Genomic DNA, 19,642 nt, shown 5'->3' with positions numbered 1-19,642 from the left:
ATTGGACTGTCAGAAGAAGAAACACTCACAGCTGCAAGACGGTTCACAGTACAGCCTCAGGAAGCGGAAAGGAATTTGACTCGCGATCAAGTACTCATCGTCAGGATTTTGCACGATCTAAAACAACACAGACATACTCCAAAATGATTACTCCGATTCCGACTTGAACTTTCACCTCCATACCAATCATATTCAGACTTGCTGGTACCAAGTGTTTAATTTGTCAGAAATAAAATGTCAGCACCATACTTTTTGCCGTTTTGACAATCTGCTGGAGCCCAAAACACTGGGTCAGCCATATGCCAGATTGACAAACTTGCGATGGGGGTTATGCTGCTGCATGTTTTGAGCAGGAGAGACTGACCGGCATTGTGCTTGGCAAGGTACTTGTCCCGGTACTGTTTCTTCCGCCGTCCGAACCATGTACACGATGCCTGCTGCTCCTTCTTGGCTCTCTCGATGGCCAGACAGGCCACTCTCCTGAGGTAGATACAATCCACAGGCCCATAGTTTTAATAGGATGAAGCCGTAGTTGGAGTGATTAGTGATGTAATTAATGCAACAGACATGGGAAATGGAGTTTGGGGGATCTCAACTGACATAAAGACATAATACGGGATCAATTCTATCCCATCCAATGGTTCCCATCGGTTATGGGCAGCTTGCCATTCTATGGGAGCAGTCTTATCCCACCGAGTGGATCCCATGGGCTATGGGCAGCTTGCCATTCTATGGGAGAAGTCTTATCCCACCGAGTGGATCCCGTGGGCTACGGGCAGCTTGCCATTCTATGGGCTCAGTCTTATTCTACCCAGTAATGTCCCCCATAATGGGTACTTTGCCATTCTATGGGATCAGTCTTGCACCATACAGTGGTTCCCACTACTTATGGACATCTGGCCATTATCTGGCCTTATGCCAATTGGCTGTTAGCGCAGGTTATAGGGCATTTTGCTTCTTTATGGAATCGGTCTTTTGCCATACGCTGGTTCCCACTGGTTATGGGCACCTGTCATTGCATGAGCAATTCCCATCCAATCCAGTGGTTTCCAGTTGCTATGAGAGATCTCCCCATTCTATGGAATCACTCCTCTGACATTAAATGTTTTCCACTGGTTGTGGGCATCCTTCCACGGTACAATGCCTATCCCATTCGGTGGTTTTTCACTTGTTGTGGGCATCTCTCACCACTCTATGGGATCGATTCTCTCAATCCAATATTCCCACTGGTTATGGGGGTCTTCCCATCGGTTATAGGCATTCTCTATGGCAAGCAATGACTCTCTAACCATTCCTGCAGCTCGGGTGACGGGATCAGTCCTGCTGTCCCGTTGAGCGGTTCGCCTTCCTTCCGGGCCTGCCACCAGTTGTGGTCGTCCTTGCTGATGATCTGCAGAATGTCGCCGCACCGGAAGCTCATGCCGGCCTGCTGGCAGGGGATCAGGTCATCCTGGGCGGGGTCGTACTCAAATTGGGCTCGTACATAAATCTGAAGAGAGAAAGGGAAACATCGGTACATCTTCACTCACTGATAGTTATATATTTCACTTATAGTCTCACGTTGACCGAGTAGGAGGGTCACTGCGAGCCAATGTGGCCCAGCATGCTGGTGTTTTTGCCCAGTTTTCAGAGAAGATTTCTCGTCCGCCTGGACAGAATGAAAATCCCTCTCAGATTTCTTTCCAGCTAATGTTGGAACCCATTTGTATTCGCAGGTAGAGAGCAAGAGACGAGTAAAGTAGCTTGCCAAAGGACACAACATACAGCCAACAGCTGGATTTGAACCTCTGACCCTTTCATCATGAGTGAAGAGCCCTTACCGCAACAAGTGGGAGGTAAAATGGCTTGCCTAGGGACATAGCACATGGCCAGCAGCTGGATTTGAACCCCTGACCAGCTCCTTGTGAGTAAAGAACCCTAAGCACTATTTCAAACAAGGTTTGACGTTTAGAAAACGGGGAACGTTTACTTTTGTTACGTTTCAGTCACCCACCTCACAAGGCTGAGGTGCATTCCGATAGCTGGGGACGATCTTGAACGTGATGCTGCCCCGCAGCTCTCGCAGCATCCGCTGCAGGTTCTCCACCGTCTGGTTGGCCACCGAGACATTGTTGATCTCCCGGATCTCGTCGCCGACGTGCAGGGTGGCCTGCCGGTGGATCATGCCACCATGCATGATGCGGGCCACGATACAGCGCCGGTCATCGTTCATCTTGAGGGTGATGCCCTGCGCGAGGGAAGGTTATCGGGGATTAGCAGCATTGAGATTAGGAGAATGGGATCAGTGGAGGTGAACAGCCGACCACAGACTGAAATATAGTGGCTGCTGAATTGTTCACAGTACAAGGCATGTTCTGTCCACTGACAACCCCTGTCTTTGAAAAGAAATGCCATCCCCCCATGAAAAAAAACGTGGATTGAAATTAGAGGAGGGTGATTAGGGAAGCAGGATTATTTAAAATGGGGTAATACAAAAATTGGAGGCCAATTCTTTGTGCCTGAAAAAAAATGGCTTAACAAACATCACCAATTATCACTCATCAAACCACTAATTACCTGGGAGAAGACTTGTCACACAAAAATTGAAATTGAAATTGCATCCTTCGGTTTCAATTAACCTATTTCAAAATTTTGTTTGGCAATTTTAACCCAAACTTTGATGCTTTTGTGGTTTTTATGCTAATGAAATTTGCATATTCATGAGCAGAACTATGATGTTATCCAAGGCAATGAATCTCAATGTTGCACTGACTTTTTCAGATTTTTTTAACCACTGGTATGGCAGATTTCATTTTATTTGGTAATTTACTGCTGTGTAAGTATATGGCAATAATTCAGCAAAAATCCTTTTCAAAGAAATGTTTCCAGACAGCAAATTTGGGATTCGCAATTGAACATGAAAACATGCAACCTGAACAATGTCTTCCTGGATTTACATCAAAGCAAAAGCGCCCTCACTTGTCCAGAAATGCTTGGTCAATTTTTAATGTTTGAAAACGTGCACTGCTCAGATCACGTAACTCAGAAAAGATGTCAAACAGTCTTCACACATGGAAGAAAAGTACAGAGATACACAAAAAGTGATCCTAAGAAAAACTCATTTCCTGGATCCTTTAAATTTATTTTGTTTGTTGGGTTGTTTGTTTGTTTGTTTGTCAAATGAAACCATATACAGAATAAGATTTTCTTTACCCAAAGTAATTACTCTGACCACGCCCCTATCTATTTATTTTTTAACTCAGGAAATTTGATTTCAACACCTGAAAACGTAGTTTCCAGGGCCGAAGAGTCAATGTTGACAAACTAAAAGTAAACAAACCCACTGCCAGCAACTTTGGTTTCTCTGTGGATAACTCCCTTATGTGTGGCATGCAAATACATCCTAACTGCTAAATGTGTAGACATAAACTGACTACAATCCAAACAGCCTTTGGGACTCAGACTACCGATCATAGCTGATTAGATGTGGAACACACCGCCACGCGACAACGCCGATGACCCGGCGCGCCGCTCTGATGTATTAGATAGCGCCGGACCTCTGACGGAATTAAAGCGTGCGTGAAATTGACCATCCTCGATTGCATGAATCTCGGCACAGCTCCACAGACAGTGTGGCTCCAGAGATTTACACTTGCACTGCTAAAGCTTGTCTCACAATAATCTTATTCTGTGATGAAGGAAAAGTGGAGGAAAAAAAAGGACAAGGGGAAAAACCTACTGGGTCTGCTTCCATGAATTTATAAGATCTTCAACATTACTTAGAATCCAATTAGACTTCCTAGATCATCGATTGAAAAAACAAAACAAAAAAAGTCGTATTGACAAAAAAAAATTTAGTGGAAATAGAGCATAGAAAATGGAAAAGCCAGATTTCCCGGACGAACTTTGTGCATTTGCAAATGAAATCGGGTCTAACCCATTTACGGAGCAGGAAATGAGATTCAAAGAGGTGCACTGAGTTGAAAAGTGGGTCACGTTCCTGCCAATGCCATGATGCAAAAGGTGCCCTCTTGCTGCTGTGCCTCACACGAGAAAACTTGAGGAAAACAGGTTGAAGATGATCTCACAGGTGTATTGACACGCTGATGCTGCCTCCTTGCAACATCTGTGCATGACATCTGAGGGAATTCTTCACACTTTGGGCACGTGGGTTTTTTTTTTTACAAAAGACCTGTTTTTACAGACACAGGGTTTCATATATAAGTAGGGTTTACTGTCTTCCTCGTACAGTGTGTCTGGCCCTTGATATTGTGACACCTTCAGCCGTGCTGAATTCAAACAACCAGCCAACTCAGCCAAGATTACAAGAGGGCAGCTACGGTAGTACGCGTCTGAACTAGAAACTTCAGGTTTGCTGCCCATATCAAACTTTGCTCTTTTTTTGGAAAGCTAACCAAAAGGGCTGACATTAGTACTGTTATACCTGGGTGAAGGCCAAAACGGTGCATTTAATATAAATATAAATACTGTGTGCTTGAATGGAACCCTGCAGATTCCACCAGAAAATGACAGCATGAAAAATGTCCGTCTCTGTCGGGGAAATGTTTCCACACTATACGACTGCCCACAAATTTCTCCTTCAATTTTGTCATAAACGGGCACGGCAAACGTTGCCAGTTGTTGTTTGTATTGACCGATCACGTCTCTCGTTTTCTGATCTCGTCATTCCTCAAGTGCGGCGGAGGTCTGACGAGGTGCATACTGAGTGGAACAAAAATGAGGGAACATTTAATTGAGCGAAACGCAGGAGGCACGACTCTGATGTGTTTGAGTGACTTCGAGCTCTTGTAAGCGGGGCTCTTTAATTAAACCATCAATCGGTGCAATGCCGCATTGCAGGTAAAAACTTTTGACCGCTACCGAAGAGGTAACCAGAGAAGAAAAATGGGGTTAGGAAGGATGGAGACTTTGAGAAAAAGTCTGACGGTAGCGGAAGGAAAATGTGAAATAATTAAAGCCATGGCTGATGTATTCTTCTTTCCCTCCTTTCATAAAACCAATCCAGGCGCAGGATGGCCTTACACTCGGGGGGGGGGACATGCCAGTATTGGAAGACGTATTGTGCTGGCTACTTTACAATGTAACAGGCCCCTTGGTGATTTTGCTGAAGTTAAGAACCTGCTTTCATGTCCCAGCCGCGACCTGCCTCACAGATCGATATGATTACAATACTTGCATAATTAAATGAATAACTGACGGAATGACTCAGAGAATGACTGGTTCAATGACTGACTGACTTTGATTGATTGATTGATTGATTGACTGTGACTGAATAAAACACATGACAACTGACTAGCAACAGACTGACTGCCCAACACCAACTGACAATCGGTTAAGTAAATTGACAGGATTCAAGTCGGCCATATTGACTTAAAAATGAGGCAAACCTAAGGATAAAAATGAAAGCAATGAAATAAAAGTTCATTACAAATTAATTTTATTTAGAATGATGCATAATTTTGTGATTTTTTGCATCTAAATGTTTTAACCAACATTTGAAAAAATGAAAAATGAGGTTAAGGACCAAAATAGTCTGGCACTGTCCTGCTTGACAGATTAAAATGAATACGATAGCTCAGGGAACATGATCGTCAATGTCCTCCCTATGAAAAGTGTCTATTACACTAATTCCTATCCACAGATATGAAGTTGAGACACCCTAGTGAGTGTTAGTATTACCATCTGTTCATGCGCTTCTTACCAGAGGCTCGTCCGAGTTTTTCTGGAACTGCACCAGCCGGACGCGGGTGACCGAGTCCATGGGTTCCACGTCCCCATTGGGGGGCTGCATCTCCTCCCGTCCGTTCAGGAAAGGCGAGGTGGGCGGTGGAGTCACGCGGATGGCCGCATCGCTGTAGACCTCATGGGCAACCACGTCATGCGCTTGTAGCAATGCCTGGCAAAGGATGAGGATATTGGACATCGTGGATTATAAGCAGAGAGTCCTCCGGGGGATTGAGGTGATTTACGTGCACCAGGCAAAAACCATTTAAAAGCAATACACACTGCGGAGAATATTGGCTGGTAACCTGTTTTGGCGGAGGAAAGCCACATCAAAATGACTTGGCTATGACCAGCAGTGACACACAAAGCCTATGGGTCCTGATTGATGGCTGCTGGCAAGAGGCTTCCCATAAGCACAAGTGTCCTCTCAAACCACAGCCAATTAGTTTGGACAATGTCTCATGTCCTGCACTTAGCAGCACCATTAACTGGTCCCCCCCAGCAAGTTCCCACTCTGATGACATGTACTTAGCGTCACTAAAGAATCAGTCATTTTGAAGTAGAAAAACTAACGCTCGCCTCACTGCAGTAGAGTTTTTGAGCACTTCTACGACTGCAAGTACACGATTCCCACTACTTGTAAGCCATGAGTTGTGCCTGTGAATGAACAAATGTGCAATTTTGTGGAATTTCTTTCTTTGATTCTCAGTAAAGACATGCATGCTTTCGAAGATCCATTCTTACGACAAAATCTACATCACTGATGGGGATGAGACATTAACTCCAGAGTGTGCAGGTCAAGTTTTCTGGTCTGGCCCCTGAAGAGTCGGTCACATGTTTACCCTTACGAAAAAAAAAAAAAAACCCCAAGGCAAGAAATTGGCGGGTAAAATAATGTGATGGGAGAGAACGGCAGGAAGCCACGGACATCCCTTGAGCAGCAACCGCAAGGTCGTTGAACCTCCCCCCCCTGGAAACTCAGCGCCTGCACCTGGTAACACTCTCCTGTCAACCCACTGCTGCTGTATTGCCTTACGGTCCCCGGCACAGACAGTAAGGGAATGCTGGGGATGCTGGAGGGGACCGGGGAGAGGAAGGGAGAGAATCTCTGTGCTGGGCATGCATACGCCGCCGAGCCAACAATCGCCCCAGGGACGAGCAATGTGATGGCAGCTTGACTATAAAAGGACAGCTCATACAAACTCCCCATGCAATCAAAGATCAGAGAGGCACTGCTTCCTGCAAAACTGATATACACATTTGTAAACGGACACCTACATACTTGAATGGCATCAAGTTACAATGCATTACTGCATGCGCGAAGCAACTGCATTTTTTTTTCACACAGACCACGTACGCACGACAGCATTCAAGGTGTTATTTCTAATCATAATGATTAGCCCGTTAAAAAGCTACCATACCGGTATCCATCATTACTGGTGCTCAAAGCACTCAATGCGCCCACAGCTCTCCATCGAATACATTACGAATGCTCGTGTACATACATACGCAAGTTGGGTGGCACATACAGAAGAAGCAATCTACATGTATTCTCTTTACAACCATGCAAACACTTCTTTTCATACCTGTGCATGTACACGCATCTAACAGAGACAAACACAAATTGCTGTGAAGAGGAACACCAACATTAGGTCCAGTATCCAACGCATGCATAGATCTATGAATGAGAAATCGACACCATTGGCTGCGGTCTACTACAGAATGTTTATGTTTTGGGGATCCCACATCTCTATCCAAGTTTTTTTTTTTCTTCCTAATTTGGGCTCGTCTGCGCCGGGAGATGGCGCGACAGGGGAACAAGAAACTGAAAGGTTAATCTCATAAACAGCAATGCCAAATTAATTTAGCCATGTGCACAGAGCTCTCTTAGCTGTGATCAGAATACTGACATGCTCGAAACCACGGGGCTGTCTGAGCAAATAATAATGATAATAATTTGTAAAGCGCAAATTTCATATAGACATGTTCAAATGCGCTGTACAATTAAGACATTCAGAGCGGAACAATGAATACATTTAAATATGGTTGAGCCGATGGTGTCCAAGGGCACCTCAGGCGGCCGCCAAACGACCCACATTCACCAACATCAGTAAAGGGGAAACAGTAAGAAAGCAGTTACAGTTTTAGAGGTGGGAGGAAAACCCCAGAGGAATATTCTGGGTAAAACCCACAGAGTCAGGTACATGTAGGGACTGAAAAACCCATCCCCATGTGGACCGGGCCGGGAATCAAACCCGGGACCACAGAGGTGGAAGGCGAGGAAAGAACCGCCCTGCCAACCTGACTCCCTGCAAATCAGAGCCAACACAGAGCAGGGAATCTTTTTTGGAAAACCTCGGACAAATAACAGCAATCTCATGTACAGCATGGCCTGCTGGGTAGCAGGTAGGATTTTACTTCCTGAAGGAATTGATGGCGGGCTTCAGGGGGAAAAAAAATTAACCCCAAATCTTAACGGTATTTGCAGGCGTTTTCTTAGGGACGCCGGTAGTGCATCCTTGAAAAGAGTCTATTCTTCTCGAACAGTCTGCCTTTGGTATTCTACTCTGTACTGTACACGACATCACAGCCGCCCAGAAAAAGAGGGACCGACAGAGGTGTAGTGAAACCCTATCATTTTATCCCCATACAGAATCACGCGATCATTCCAACTGCTAGGCTGTATCAAATCCAAGTTAATAATCACACTGCCGCTGCATATTACGTTTACTATGTACCGTAATTGAGTGTTCCAGACCTCAATGAAACCTCCTTGGTTAAAGTGCAGGTTGATGGACAAAAATTTTCTCGCTACGCGTAGTACACGCAGAAGCATCCCAGGAGCAAAACTCACAGGCACCAACTGTCTGTTTGAATTCAGTGTGCACAGCAGAGCTTCGGAGGTGAAAGTGACACAGCACCTGAACAGTGCAGTGCCGGCTTTGCCCTGGCTGAACTTGTTTGTTATCGACAGCACTCTCTCCTGAGGTGCGCGCTGTTTGCTGTCCACGTTTTTCTTTGACTTCTTCTCCTGGGTAAAAACTCAGGAGTACACAGTCCGCCTACGTGCGGCACATTCTGTTTGGCACCCGGGCGAGAGTATCCTCGGGCAATGTGGCCGTTAAGTTTTCACAACATTGCAAAGCTAAGAGGATCTGTGAGATTACTCTGAGTGAATTTTCGCCAATAAACAAATTCAGATTTGAATGCCACCAGGGAGGCCCAAACTGTTTCCTATAAGACTCCCCCAACTCCTTCATGCTTCGCTGGCCTTCGTCCGGGCTGTCTCCATCCACAACCCCAAAAAAAAAAATACAAAACACCAAAAAGAGACCCAGCGGGAATAACCACGGATTAGATAATAAACTATCCGCTATTCAGTGCAAGCAGCTTGAATTAAGGCCGCGTGAGTTTTTTTTTTCAATTAGCGTGGTGCTGCGAAACGGTGTTGCAGGGCCATCTTCATTTTTGGGTTGTTGTTTTGGCCAGTCGGGGTGCTACTGCCTAAAGCACAGTGACGTTGAAGAGGGCAAGAACAGTGTAATGAGCATGCAAGCGGCGTGGCGGAATGCCCCTTTTTTTCACGGTCACTGTACGCATTAGATTTTGACACGTGGTAAACAATTCCACTCCAAGTGCGTGACCTCACGTATGCCTTGCTACGATGCGGGCCCAATAGATGCTGAAAAAAAAATCTAGTATTTTCCGTATAACTTCCTTATTTTCTGAAAACTTAACTTGCAATTTATCAAATTCTAAAAGGGTAACTGTGTGAATTGTACGGTCAAAAATGCAGACATGTTTATATTCTTCTTCTGTTGCATAAGAAAATTCACGGCATATAAATTTCAGGGACATCAAAATGTCAACTACATGTATGTAGCAAGGAGGGGGGGTGACTTTGTTTTCCCTACATAGATGTCAGGTTTTTCTTCCCTCCGTCCCTTCCAATGAAATACAGGACGGCACGGAAATTGCATCATTACATCCCAGGTGAAATCTCGAGTCAGGTTTTTCCGGAGTGCTCGTGGGGACGAGAAGGGGGGGGGGGTTTGACTTTGGATAGCATCCACTCTGTGTTACGTCTTCCCGTCCCTCACTGCGGTGTGCAATAATAGCTGCAGGGGACAGCACCACACATGCCCACCGTCTCGAGGATCTCCGCAGTACTGTCTGCTTGCAACGATGCTCGGTGGTCGACGCAATAGTTTTCAAGCCAAGCACTTTTAGTTGTGCCAATTTGCAATCTCGCCGATCTCCAAACGCATGCCAATCACTCAAGAATAAAACAAAAATGGCACCTCGACAGATATAGGCCCCCAAGTTGTTAATGGAAAACACACCTGCAAACGACGACGGCGGAAAGTGGTTATCGGCACTTGCCGGGGTCATTTCAAAGAAATCTCCCACAGCAGATGGAATTTCTCCCTCCGTAAAAGTCATGATTTCATCCTCACAACACTAAAATCATGGGCCCGCGACGCCGACCCACAATTTAATCAGATTGGTGGACTCGGCAGAGCTGCACACAGCGACATCTGCAATTACATCTGTAGGGTCCCCACTTGCTGGGACATTATAAAAAAAACTCTGACAGTCTGTCTGCATCTCCCGGTACTTCACGTCAGTCCACAGAGTGCCTACCAAACGAAAAATGCCCAGTGAATGTATTACGTCAGCGGCCCGCGTCACTGACTGGAACATGTTGGAAGTGAAGCTTTTTGCAATGTCCTTTTTTTTTATCAACGATCTATCCGTTTTGCGCTTCTGAGAGGAGCTTCTGTAGTTACTAGTGGCCCCCACCCTCCCGTGCATTCATTTCACAAAACCGACAACAATTTCACTCTCAAAAGGAATGTCTACCAAAAAAAACCCTCCGGACACCAGACTTGCAGTGACGCGTCATTCGTGAACTTTTCTGTAAATAATAATGCAACACTTCCAAGGAGAAGCCTCGCCTATTTCACAACTCCAGATGAAACATGCCCGAAGCCCTATCACTACTGGCAAAGCGCAAGGTGGTCCCTGGGCAGCATCTCGGGATTTCCTAAGTCACTGGCACCGAGACAAGTGAGCACAGGCACCATAAATCAAAGCAAGCAAGAACAGAAGCCAATCAACACTCAACAGCGTCAGTCCCTCCTTTTTGGCCATGTTATGAATTCCGACAGCTCGATCTGTTAATTTATACAGATGCTTCATTAGTTTTTTCATAAAACAGTAGAACCTGCATGTACATGTCCACGCATGCACAGTTTCTCCGCGGTATGTCATGCCGAGGGGGGCCGGGGCAGAGCATAGCTGAGCTGTCACTCCACACACGAATTCTCCCTGCCCCTGTGCATGCATTTATGCATGCTTGGTGACCGGCCGGGGACAGGGTCGCTATAGTATCCAGGCAGGAACGCAGCTTCTCGATACTCAGCACCACGCAGCTTGTAACTTCCTCCCATCTCTGGCCGGGACACCCCCCCCCCTTCAGAATCGTTCAATAATGCAGCTACTTCCTGCACTTTCAGGATACGGTATCTTCTCAGCCCTGGCGATACGCGACTTCAACAACACCCTTCTCCCCTCCCCCCCCATCGCTGCGCTCCCAACCTAAGCTTCAGCAGTATCAAATGCCAGTTCATCAAGATCCTGATTGCTTAATCAAAACGCCCGGGCTTGTTCACCGATACATGCCGATACACGTGCAATTCAGCATATTCTCCGCATTCGGGGAGATGCTCTCGAAGTCTTAGACTCCTAATTTTCCTTTCAAATCACCTGAGTACATGTACGTACGAGTTCATCGGGGTACAGAGACAGCAGCAGACACGCAAGCTTGTTTTCTGCCAAGGAACCGTACGTGTACTTGCCACACAACACACTGCACATGACATTAATTTATTAGCATAGATGTAACGGTATCAATTCCAGCCTACCCATACATACTGTAAACGCTGTGATGTAGACGGGTGAAACTTAAAACATCAAATCAATGCAAATCAAAATCACATCCAGCATCTACTTCAAATTTAATACCAAACGGGTGCCAAATGCATCCCCCAACCAGCTTGGGACATACGAGTAAACCTAATTTAAAAAAAAAAAAAAAAAAAAGACCAAGAATCCTTACAAAAGCACCAAGATTTGAGACAAATGAAAAGAGGTTACTGGTGCTTTTATGTTCGTTCCAATGCAACCCAACGGCCATTCTCTTTCTAGCGAGGGGACGAACGCCAACATCCAGCGGGTACAGCGTAAGGGCTGCGCGTACTTGAAAACCCGTGATGTGCATCACTCATTCCCTGCCGCAGCATCTGGCCCTGCAGCAATTGGGAGAGGGGGGGTTGGTACATTGGAGGCCGGGAGGGATGGCAAATCCAGGGAGAGCTCGGGGGAGGGGAGGAGGTTAAAGCGTGACCATTACGACTTCCTGGACTAATTACTGGGTGCTTTAAATAGGAGTCAAGGATGTCAACGTCTGCAGGCGTGGCACGGGGCAGGGAGCGCAGTTTATCCGCCCATCAGGAAAATGAGTTAGACCTTGCACATACGTGTACATGTACCTTAGTCTGGTTGGTTGCATCTGATACATGTGTACAGTACATGTACATACATTACCCAGCATTATTAATTAAATTTGTGTTTAATACAAATTGATGTAGGCTCTATAATGAAAACTTCAGACTGCACGGACAAAGGAGGATAGTAGTGATTTATGACTCAGCTTTTCTTGACAAAGAGTTCTGCAAACTTTTGTTTTTTTTCACACATGTAATGCAGTACACGTAGCTCAAACATTCATCTAATTCAAGTGTCAGGTTAGTTCCAGATAATGCTATTTGGAGTGACAGATGGTGAACGTGACTACCTGGCAACTGTTAACCTCCTAGAACGCTTGAGTAATATTGCAGAAATGTAAAATTCAACCATGCCAACTTCCTGCTGCAAAGTCGGGCACTTTATATGCCTGTATTCATGACTCAAATGCTTTGTGCAGGGAGCTTCAGGAGATTTTGAACTTGTAGATGAAGCAATGGATTAATCCGAATGGATGAGGGTGCAAATTATGCAACATCAGCTACACGTAGGTAGAGAGGTACACCCCCAATTCCTGAAGTCTTATTTCAGAATATCACTATGCACACATGGATTGGATTTGGGGCTTTGTTTTGTAATAAAAGCTTGTCTTTGTCCTTGTCGGCAGAAACAGCTTTTGTGACACAATGAAGCCCAAAATGTACACAAAAGTCTGCAGAGCAGAGAAGCGCTTCGAGCAACGTGCAGATAAAAAAAAATTCTATTAGGACAACAAACATATCCATGTACACCGGTTACTCCAACAAACCGGGAGAAAAGAGGCCTCAAATTACATTAAACGAGTGATGGCTGACGGGTGGATGCCTAGCCGACAAGGGAAAAAAAAAAAAAAACTCAAAAAAAAAAAAAACATTGCAAGAGATGCTCGATTGGAGAAATTGAAATCAAATCCTCGGCGGGGTGGTAACATTACAAGCGGCGAGATGCGTTTGACCGGCTGCGAGGACAGGCCGAGAGCAAGAACACGGGAACACGATGACACACAGGAGATCTGATGGGCCAGGAAAAACACATGGGGGAGGGAGGGGGGGTCAAGGAGAAGTACGTACATGTATCTGCTGTTGAAATAACAAGAGGCTTTCCAATTGCGGAAGACTGGGAAATTGTGGGGTAAGTCGGAACCGCATGACAACTACCGTCAACGCCAACAATACTCAGACAGACAGCTGGGCAGTCACCAATTCAATCCCCAGTCTAAACACGCACCCTAGGGCTAATTCTAGCGGGTGATTCATGTTCCAGACATAGAGGGGGTGGGGCCTAATTGAGGTGGAATGGCCTGTGTTGCTGTGAAATAATTGTGAGTAGCTTTCCCCCCAAAAAATGTTAGTCGACAGCACGCCAGCACTCCATGTCCAATCAATGCTGAAAAAGCTGCGATCATGGAAGCAGGTTAGCATCGAATCCCAGCTTTCTTCGGCGTTCAATTGGGAAACCTCAAATGCCTGCGCACATCCAAATCCTGTTCATATTAACTTCTTAAGTTGTGACACTACCAGCACCAGTGGGCCAAGAAGCCTGAATCCGCTTGACTATTCTTTATAGCAATTGTAGGACAGACTGGTAAACACTTCAGGGGAAAAATACACTGGGCTAATATGGGCAAAATGCCCAACAAATTCCTGGTTGTTGGGAAACAAATTAAACTACTAGAAATGCATTTCCAATATTGGGAGAAATGAACATGTACATGTAAGTGTACAAGGAGCTATGAAGCCACCAAGGGCACAGGGCCCCAAATTTCCTGTAGGTCGACAAGAATAAATTTGGCCTCCATTATGAGCTCAAGGTACCACGCATGTGAACATCACGCCCCTTCCATCCAACCAACACAAACATTCCCTCGCTGGCTCAATCACCTCTTGTCAGATTCTGTGGTAAACAACAAATTATGGCTGCAGCTTCCAAATGTGTTTTTAATTTGGCCTGCAAGCTCCCATAAGTAGTTTTTTTTAATTCAATAAAACCAACAAGTATCTTACCGCAGGTTGAATTTATTGGCCTTGAAAGGTGTCCCTCCAAATTTCTGACCAGTTTAACATCAGGAATTCTCATTAGTATTAAAAAAAAAAACCCCAACCCCAGACCAAAATATAGTGGCAACAGAGGGGTGTTAACAAGTCTCGGGAGACCAAAATAGTCACATGTACTACTTAAAAGAAAAAAAAAATGGGGGTCCATTAAGCAGGCACCGGTGACCTCCACTTCAGTCGTCACTCCACTGAGCCACACCATAAACAGACAACCATTAAGAAATGCTGCTGGATATGACCAGAGAAAGCCTACTCTCCCCCCCCAAATAAACTGGGTCTTTGATTTAACGTTCCTCTATTTGGAGTAATTTCCTGCCGGCACCGCTGACATACTTATCAATCAACTGTCCTATTTGACCCCCTTCCCTCTCAAAAAAACCCCTTTGAAATGGGTACACGCTCGATGCGAAAACCAAGCCTCAAAACAAAGTGCGACAGACCTTTCTTGCACTGTTAAATGTCTTCGTATAATTAGGACCATTTTATTTTTCTTTTTGGAACCCGAAATCACCAGGTGAAAGTTGGGGTGGGTGGGGGGGGGGGGATTTAACCGCGGGAGTAATCAGCGTACGTCCCCTCTTTCCCAGCTTCATTTATTGCCCCATTTGCGTTGAATGTGAATTACGACCCCGGCTGCTGTCCCCGCATTATGATCTGGAGGGAAGGGGGGGGAGCAAACCTCAGGTGATACCGCAAGAAGAATCTTAACGATACACACGGCAAGAAGAATCTTAACGATACACACGGCAATAGTTGGGTTGCCGGGTTTATGGATCTCGATGACGGCACACCCTCTTTGGGGGGGGGCCGATTTCTTTACATGCCAAGTATTAAATTTGGTCGTCAAAGCGCTCATAACATTCGTGTTAATGGTTGACAGGGTGAGTTGGTAATTACTAGCCAACATTGCTTGCCAAATGGAGATTAAGTTTTAAACCAGGTCCATGACTGTGCAGGAAACTGATTAAAATTCTGTATATTTGCAGTGACACTAAAAGCAAACGCAGAGAAGAATAGGGTCTGAGAGATACTGTCATGTACCAGATGCCCAGATGCAGTGCTCGGCAAATCTAATTGTACTGGGCAAGAAAAGTGAAAGATTGCTGGCAAAACGAATGCATTTTCTTCGTGATGGAATCTGACAGGACGTTTTCCCATGTGATGGACCCACGTTTGATTAGGATCCACGTGTATATCAAACTATCTCCGGCTAGCCCAGCCCCCTCCCCCACACACTCGTTTCTGAAGAATGCAAATGTTGGGGCCGTCCATTTATTGGAAAATCAATTTGAGTCTTGTGCTTCTCTTCGCGAGGGGAGACGGGCACCCCAGCCCAGCCTGGCTGTCAGGTGGGAGCACCGTTCAAGCTAATGATATCGAGGGCCCACCAGCCTACCCGCTGCTTGGTAACCTGCCCTTGGACGTGGCCAACTGTTCCCTGTGATTAGGTTTCAAGTTATCAGCCCGAAGAATAACAATTTAAAGCGGAGGGGAAAAAAAAGAGTACAAGAGCCTGAACGTGTCTTCTAATTGGCAGATTACTTGGATATGTTTGGATTCGATGTGAGCCTAATTTCAGCCCTTGGGTAAATGTCCCGTGATAACGTCCGGAGGTTTTTTGGGGGACGTTACCACAGGATTACCTCAGGACATTTTTATAAGGCAGGCTTGACAGAATTTAATGACCATTACTAAAATAATTGGTTACCGCACACTTATTTAAAGAAAGAAAAACTGAAAAAGAAAACCTGCTTTAGACTTCAAATCAGTAATCTCAAATGGGGTTTCAGCGAGAACTTGGGCAATGTTGTCAAACGTTTCCGTCATACAGGCTGTTGACAGAAAAAATTTTGTTGATGACCATGACAAAAGAGACTGTCTAAACACTACCTTGTAACTGGATACCCAAAGACACGCATGTTCATGTATATGTACAGGGTACATGGATGGACAATATTTTGTCCCCATCAATTATCACATCAGCTATGAGCTAAGTGTTTGTTTAACACCCAAAACGACTCCCAATGGCAGTACAATTTTGTATTTGTGATACCAGCCACAAAATGGACGTCTACATGTCCGCATCCAGTTGCATGTGCAACCAAAGCATGACGGATCCACTCTTTGGCAAATGCACCAAACCTCACCAAAAAAAAAAAAATCCCAGCACTGACATCTGGGCTAAGAAGCCTTTTGTGAGTTAAATGTGACTAAAATTTGATGCGCTGCATTCTTTAAATTCACATGAACTTACCAATTTGAATTCGCCATCCTAAAGACACTCTTGCTATACGTCGTGATTCGGGGGAAGCCTTGCTTAGTTACATGAGAGACACCTTGCACCAATACACTGTTTTCAATGGATAAGAAGGTCACAAAGGAACCAGTCCATTCCAGAGATGGTGGTCACTATGCAAAAGCTTGCCCCAAATCACGAGATATCGCAAGTGTCTTTAGTCTGGGGAATTCGAATTACGTTCATGTGCAATCAAATAACTCAGTGTACCAGATTTTTTTGGAAATTTAACTGACAAAAGGCTCATTCCTAAACAATATTCTTTGCTTTGGAGTCCAGTGCACTGCAAAAAGAAAAAAAAACCAAACACAGGAAGAGGCACAGGTACCTTAAAACGAGTTCTAATAAATGTTACTACTAATCACGCAGTCTTGCCAGGGGTAACCTGGAGAAATTGTCTACAGATAAACTGACCAAATAGTAGGAAAATATGCTTTACTTTACACATAAAAGATGCAAACTAGCTGGAACGCTTTGCTCTGAACATTCAGCTACAGGCCTGGACAAAGATTGCATGGACACATACACGGTACCGATATAGTACGTCAAATATGCTTTAAAAGCCAGACTCGGGTATTTGCTTGTGAACTTACAGGTACATCCCTGTAAATTTGCCAGAAAAAGGACAGCCCGAAATTATTATTTTTTTTTTAATGAATGGCACTAGAATAGGAAGTACAGCTTACCCCTAGCCCTGTGAGGATGAGTGGTTACAGGAACACAGACCATATGTAGCTGGGGCTCTCAAGATGTGTACATGTACAGGGTAACCAATCCACCTTCCACAGTCTCCCCACACCCGGCTGCAAACCGCAACTGACTAATACTCTCGATGTCTGCCCCGCCAGTCTGTCTGTACCGTCTGACCGGCAAATTAAAACATGTCACATCCCATGCTACCAGCTTTACTCAGCCCCCCCTTCCCCTCCTCCTCCACAGTCAGACCCCGATGTGTGGAGGTCAGGGGTCAAGACTTATGAATATGCAGTGGGGCTGGGGATCACTTGGCCAATGGGTGCTGTGTGGGAGGGGGGCTGCTGTGACTTCAGGGTGCAGGGGATGAATATGCACGAGATCGGTCTCTCCTGCCTGTTTCTCTTCTTTGACTGGTAGCCGGTAAAACAGGATCTTCAATATTACTGCGTGTACATGGATGAGTATGCATGTGTACACATTCATTGAGGTTTTCCAAGTTAATATGGAATGAAAAAAATTACAAAGGTTTATTAAAGTACCTTTTTTATGCTTGTAATCAAACGGAGGCCCTGCTGCCTCGTGGGTAACACCTTTTTTGGCAAATTCAAACCCCTTTGAGCGACGTGTCTTATTTTCAACGAAGTGCACAAGTGATCCAAGACAATTTCGGGTTCAGGGGTGAGGTGACGGAGAAATGAAACATCCGCAAAATAACCAACAAGAGGTTTTGAGAGACCCCACGACAGCACAGGGTCCACGGTACACTTTTGGGTGTTTGCCTGACGGTACCCTCCCCCCCTTGAGTGCCCATTTCTTGTTTTCTGTCAGCTTGTATAAGTAGCAACACCCTTGTTGTCTCGGTATTTTCTAGATTTCAAAATTCTGATGAAAAAAATTATCCTGACATCGGAAAAATTCTGATGAAAAAAATATCCTGACATCGGAAAAATTCTGATGAAAAAAATTATCCTGACATCGGAAAAATTCCGATGAAAAAAAAATCCCGACATCAGGAAAAATTCTGTCAAATGCAACCCCCCGGGATCTTTTTGGAAACAGTGAATTCCTGGCTCTAATCCCAGCCCGGAAAAAACCCCCCAAAAAACAGGAAGCCTGAGTAAATTTTTCCATTATTCCAGGAGCAGCGTGTCTAATGTTGCATGTTGTAATATATGCGCCTGAATATCTCCACATACAAACTGTGTACATTTTAACACCTCTTTTCTTGCCAATGGTGCCAAAAGAGAACACACCGTACCTATGCAGCACCAGATGCTCGCATACTTCTGGCTAGTGTACGTACTGGACCCGAGTTTAAAGTGTAGCCGCTGCGAATTTTTTCCTTCGACACAATTTCTCTGTATCTTTGTACTTTTTTTTCATTGCATGAAAACTCTTACACGCTCCTGTTTGGTTAAAGGCGTTGAAAAGTGCACACTTTTGAATCATCAACATTATCGACGTTTTCCCAGACAACTGAGGGCGCTGTTTCTGTGAAGACATCTAGGGAGGACATGGTTCAGGGCATAGGTATTTCTCTTCAAATTATGAACCCAGAATGTAATACTGAAAAGATGCACATAAACAACAATGAATCAGACAAGCAGAGAAACGTTAGTCCAGGAAAATCTACCAAAACGCGGGACTTTTTTGTGTACAAACCAATGTAACATTGAGGCTTCTTCCTGAGATGATATCACCGTTTTGCTCATGAATATAGAAATACTCATTAGCATAAAAACTAAAAAGGCATTAAAATACCCTTTGAAATGGTGAAACAAAAGTTGAAAATAAGGTTTACTGAGGCACAAAGGCGCATTTTAAAAAGTTTGTAATCAAAAACACTGATTGCGGCTACCCTTTAATGTACCAGCGCACTGCAAAGAAATTCCCCGATAATAACATGATGGCAGAGGACAGGGCAAGACATTCACGTCAGCAAACTAAATGGTGAGCGGGACAAGTAAGGGTGAAGAACTGTCCTCGTGTTCGGTACAATTCATTGGCCTTAATCATGGTGATGAGAGAAGGAACTGCTTGGTGTTCAAGCAGTCCCCAAAATGTGGCTGTGCAGCGGGGCAAGCTGAGCGGAGTCCAACGCTCTGTGCATTACGAGTATACATATAAAGATGGTCGGCTGGCGTATTGCATCTCAACACTATAGCACGAGCCAGGCACATATTCGCTCGGGATTATATTTGCCATTTTTTTCCTTCCAATCCCCCCCCCCTCCACTTTGCCCGCAGGCACTGCCGATGTAATTCTGTTGGCTTTGGAACACGGAAAGGAAATCTTACGGAATAAT

At 45.0% G+C, this 19,642-nt stretch overlaps 1 protein-coding gene across 3 annotated transcripts in view; it reads right to left on the bottom strand.

Moving 5' to 3' along the window:
• cask (calcium/calmodulin dependent serine protein kinase) overlaps nt 1–19,642 on the bottom strand; it is an 86,869-nt gene that overhangs the window by 10,383 nt on the left and 56,844 nt on the right. For all 3 annotated transcript variants that reach the window (XM_022232309.2, XM_022232310.2, XM_087146109.1), the window contains 4 exons: nt 5,702–5,896; nt 1,994–2,227; nt 1,290–1,489; nt 365–480 (listed from right to left, as the gene is read on the bottom strand). In XM_022232309.2, the coding sequence (XP_022088001.1) occupies nt 365–480; nt 1,290–1,489; nt 1,994–2,227; nt 5,702–5,896 (745 nt within the window). The remainder of the gene's footprint in view (nt 1–364; nt 481–1,289; nt 1,490–1,993; nt 2,228–5,701; nt 5,897–19,642) is intronic.

The sequence above is a fragment of the Acanthaster planci genome, linkage group LG14 (genome assembly GCF_054643075.1).
Source record: "Acanthaster planci isolate LZ-2023a linkage group LG14, COTS_SCS, whole genome shotgun sequence".
NCBI classification, from domain to species: Eukaryota; Metazoa; Echinodermata; class Asteroidea; order Valvatida; family Acanthasteridae; genus Acanthaster; species Acanthaster planci.
Note: the sequence above shows the minus strand (reverse complement) of the source record. Positions and strands in the feature narration are given on the sequence as shown.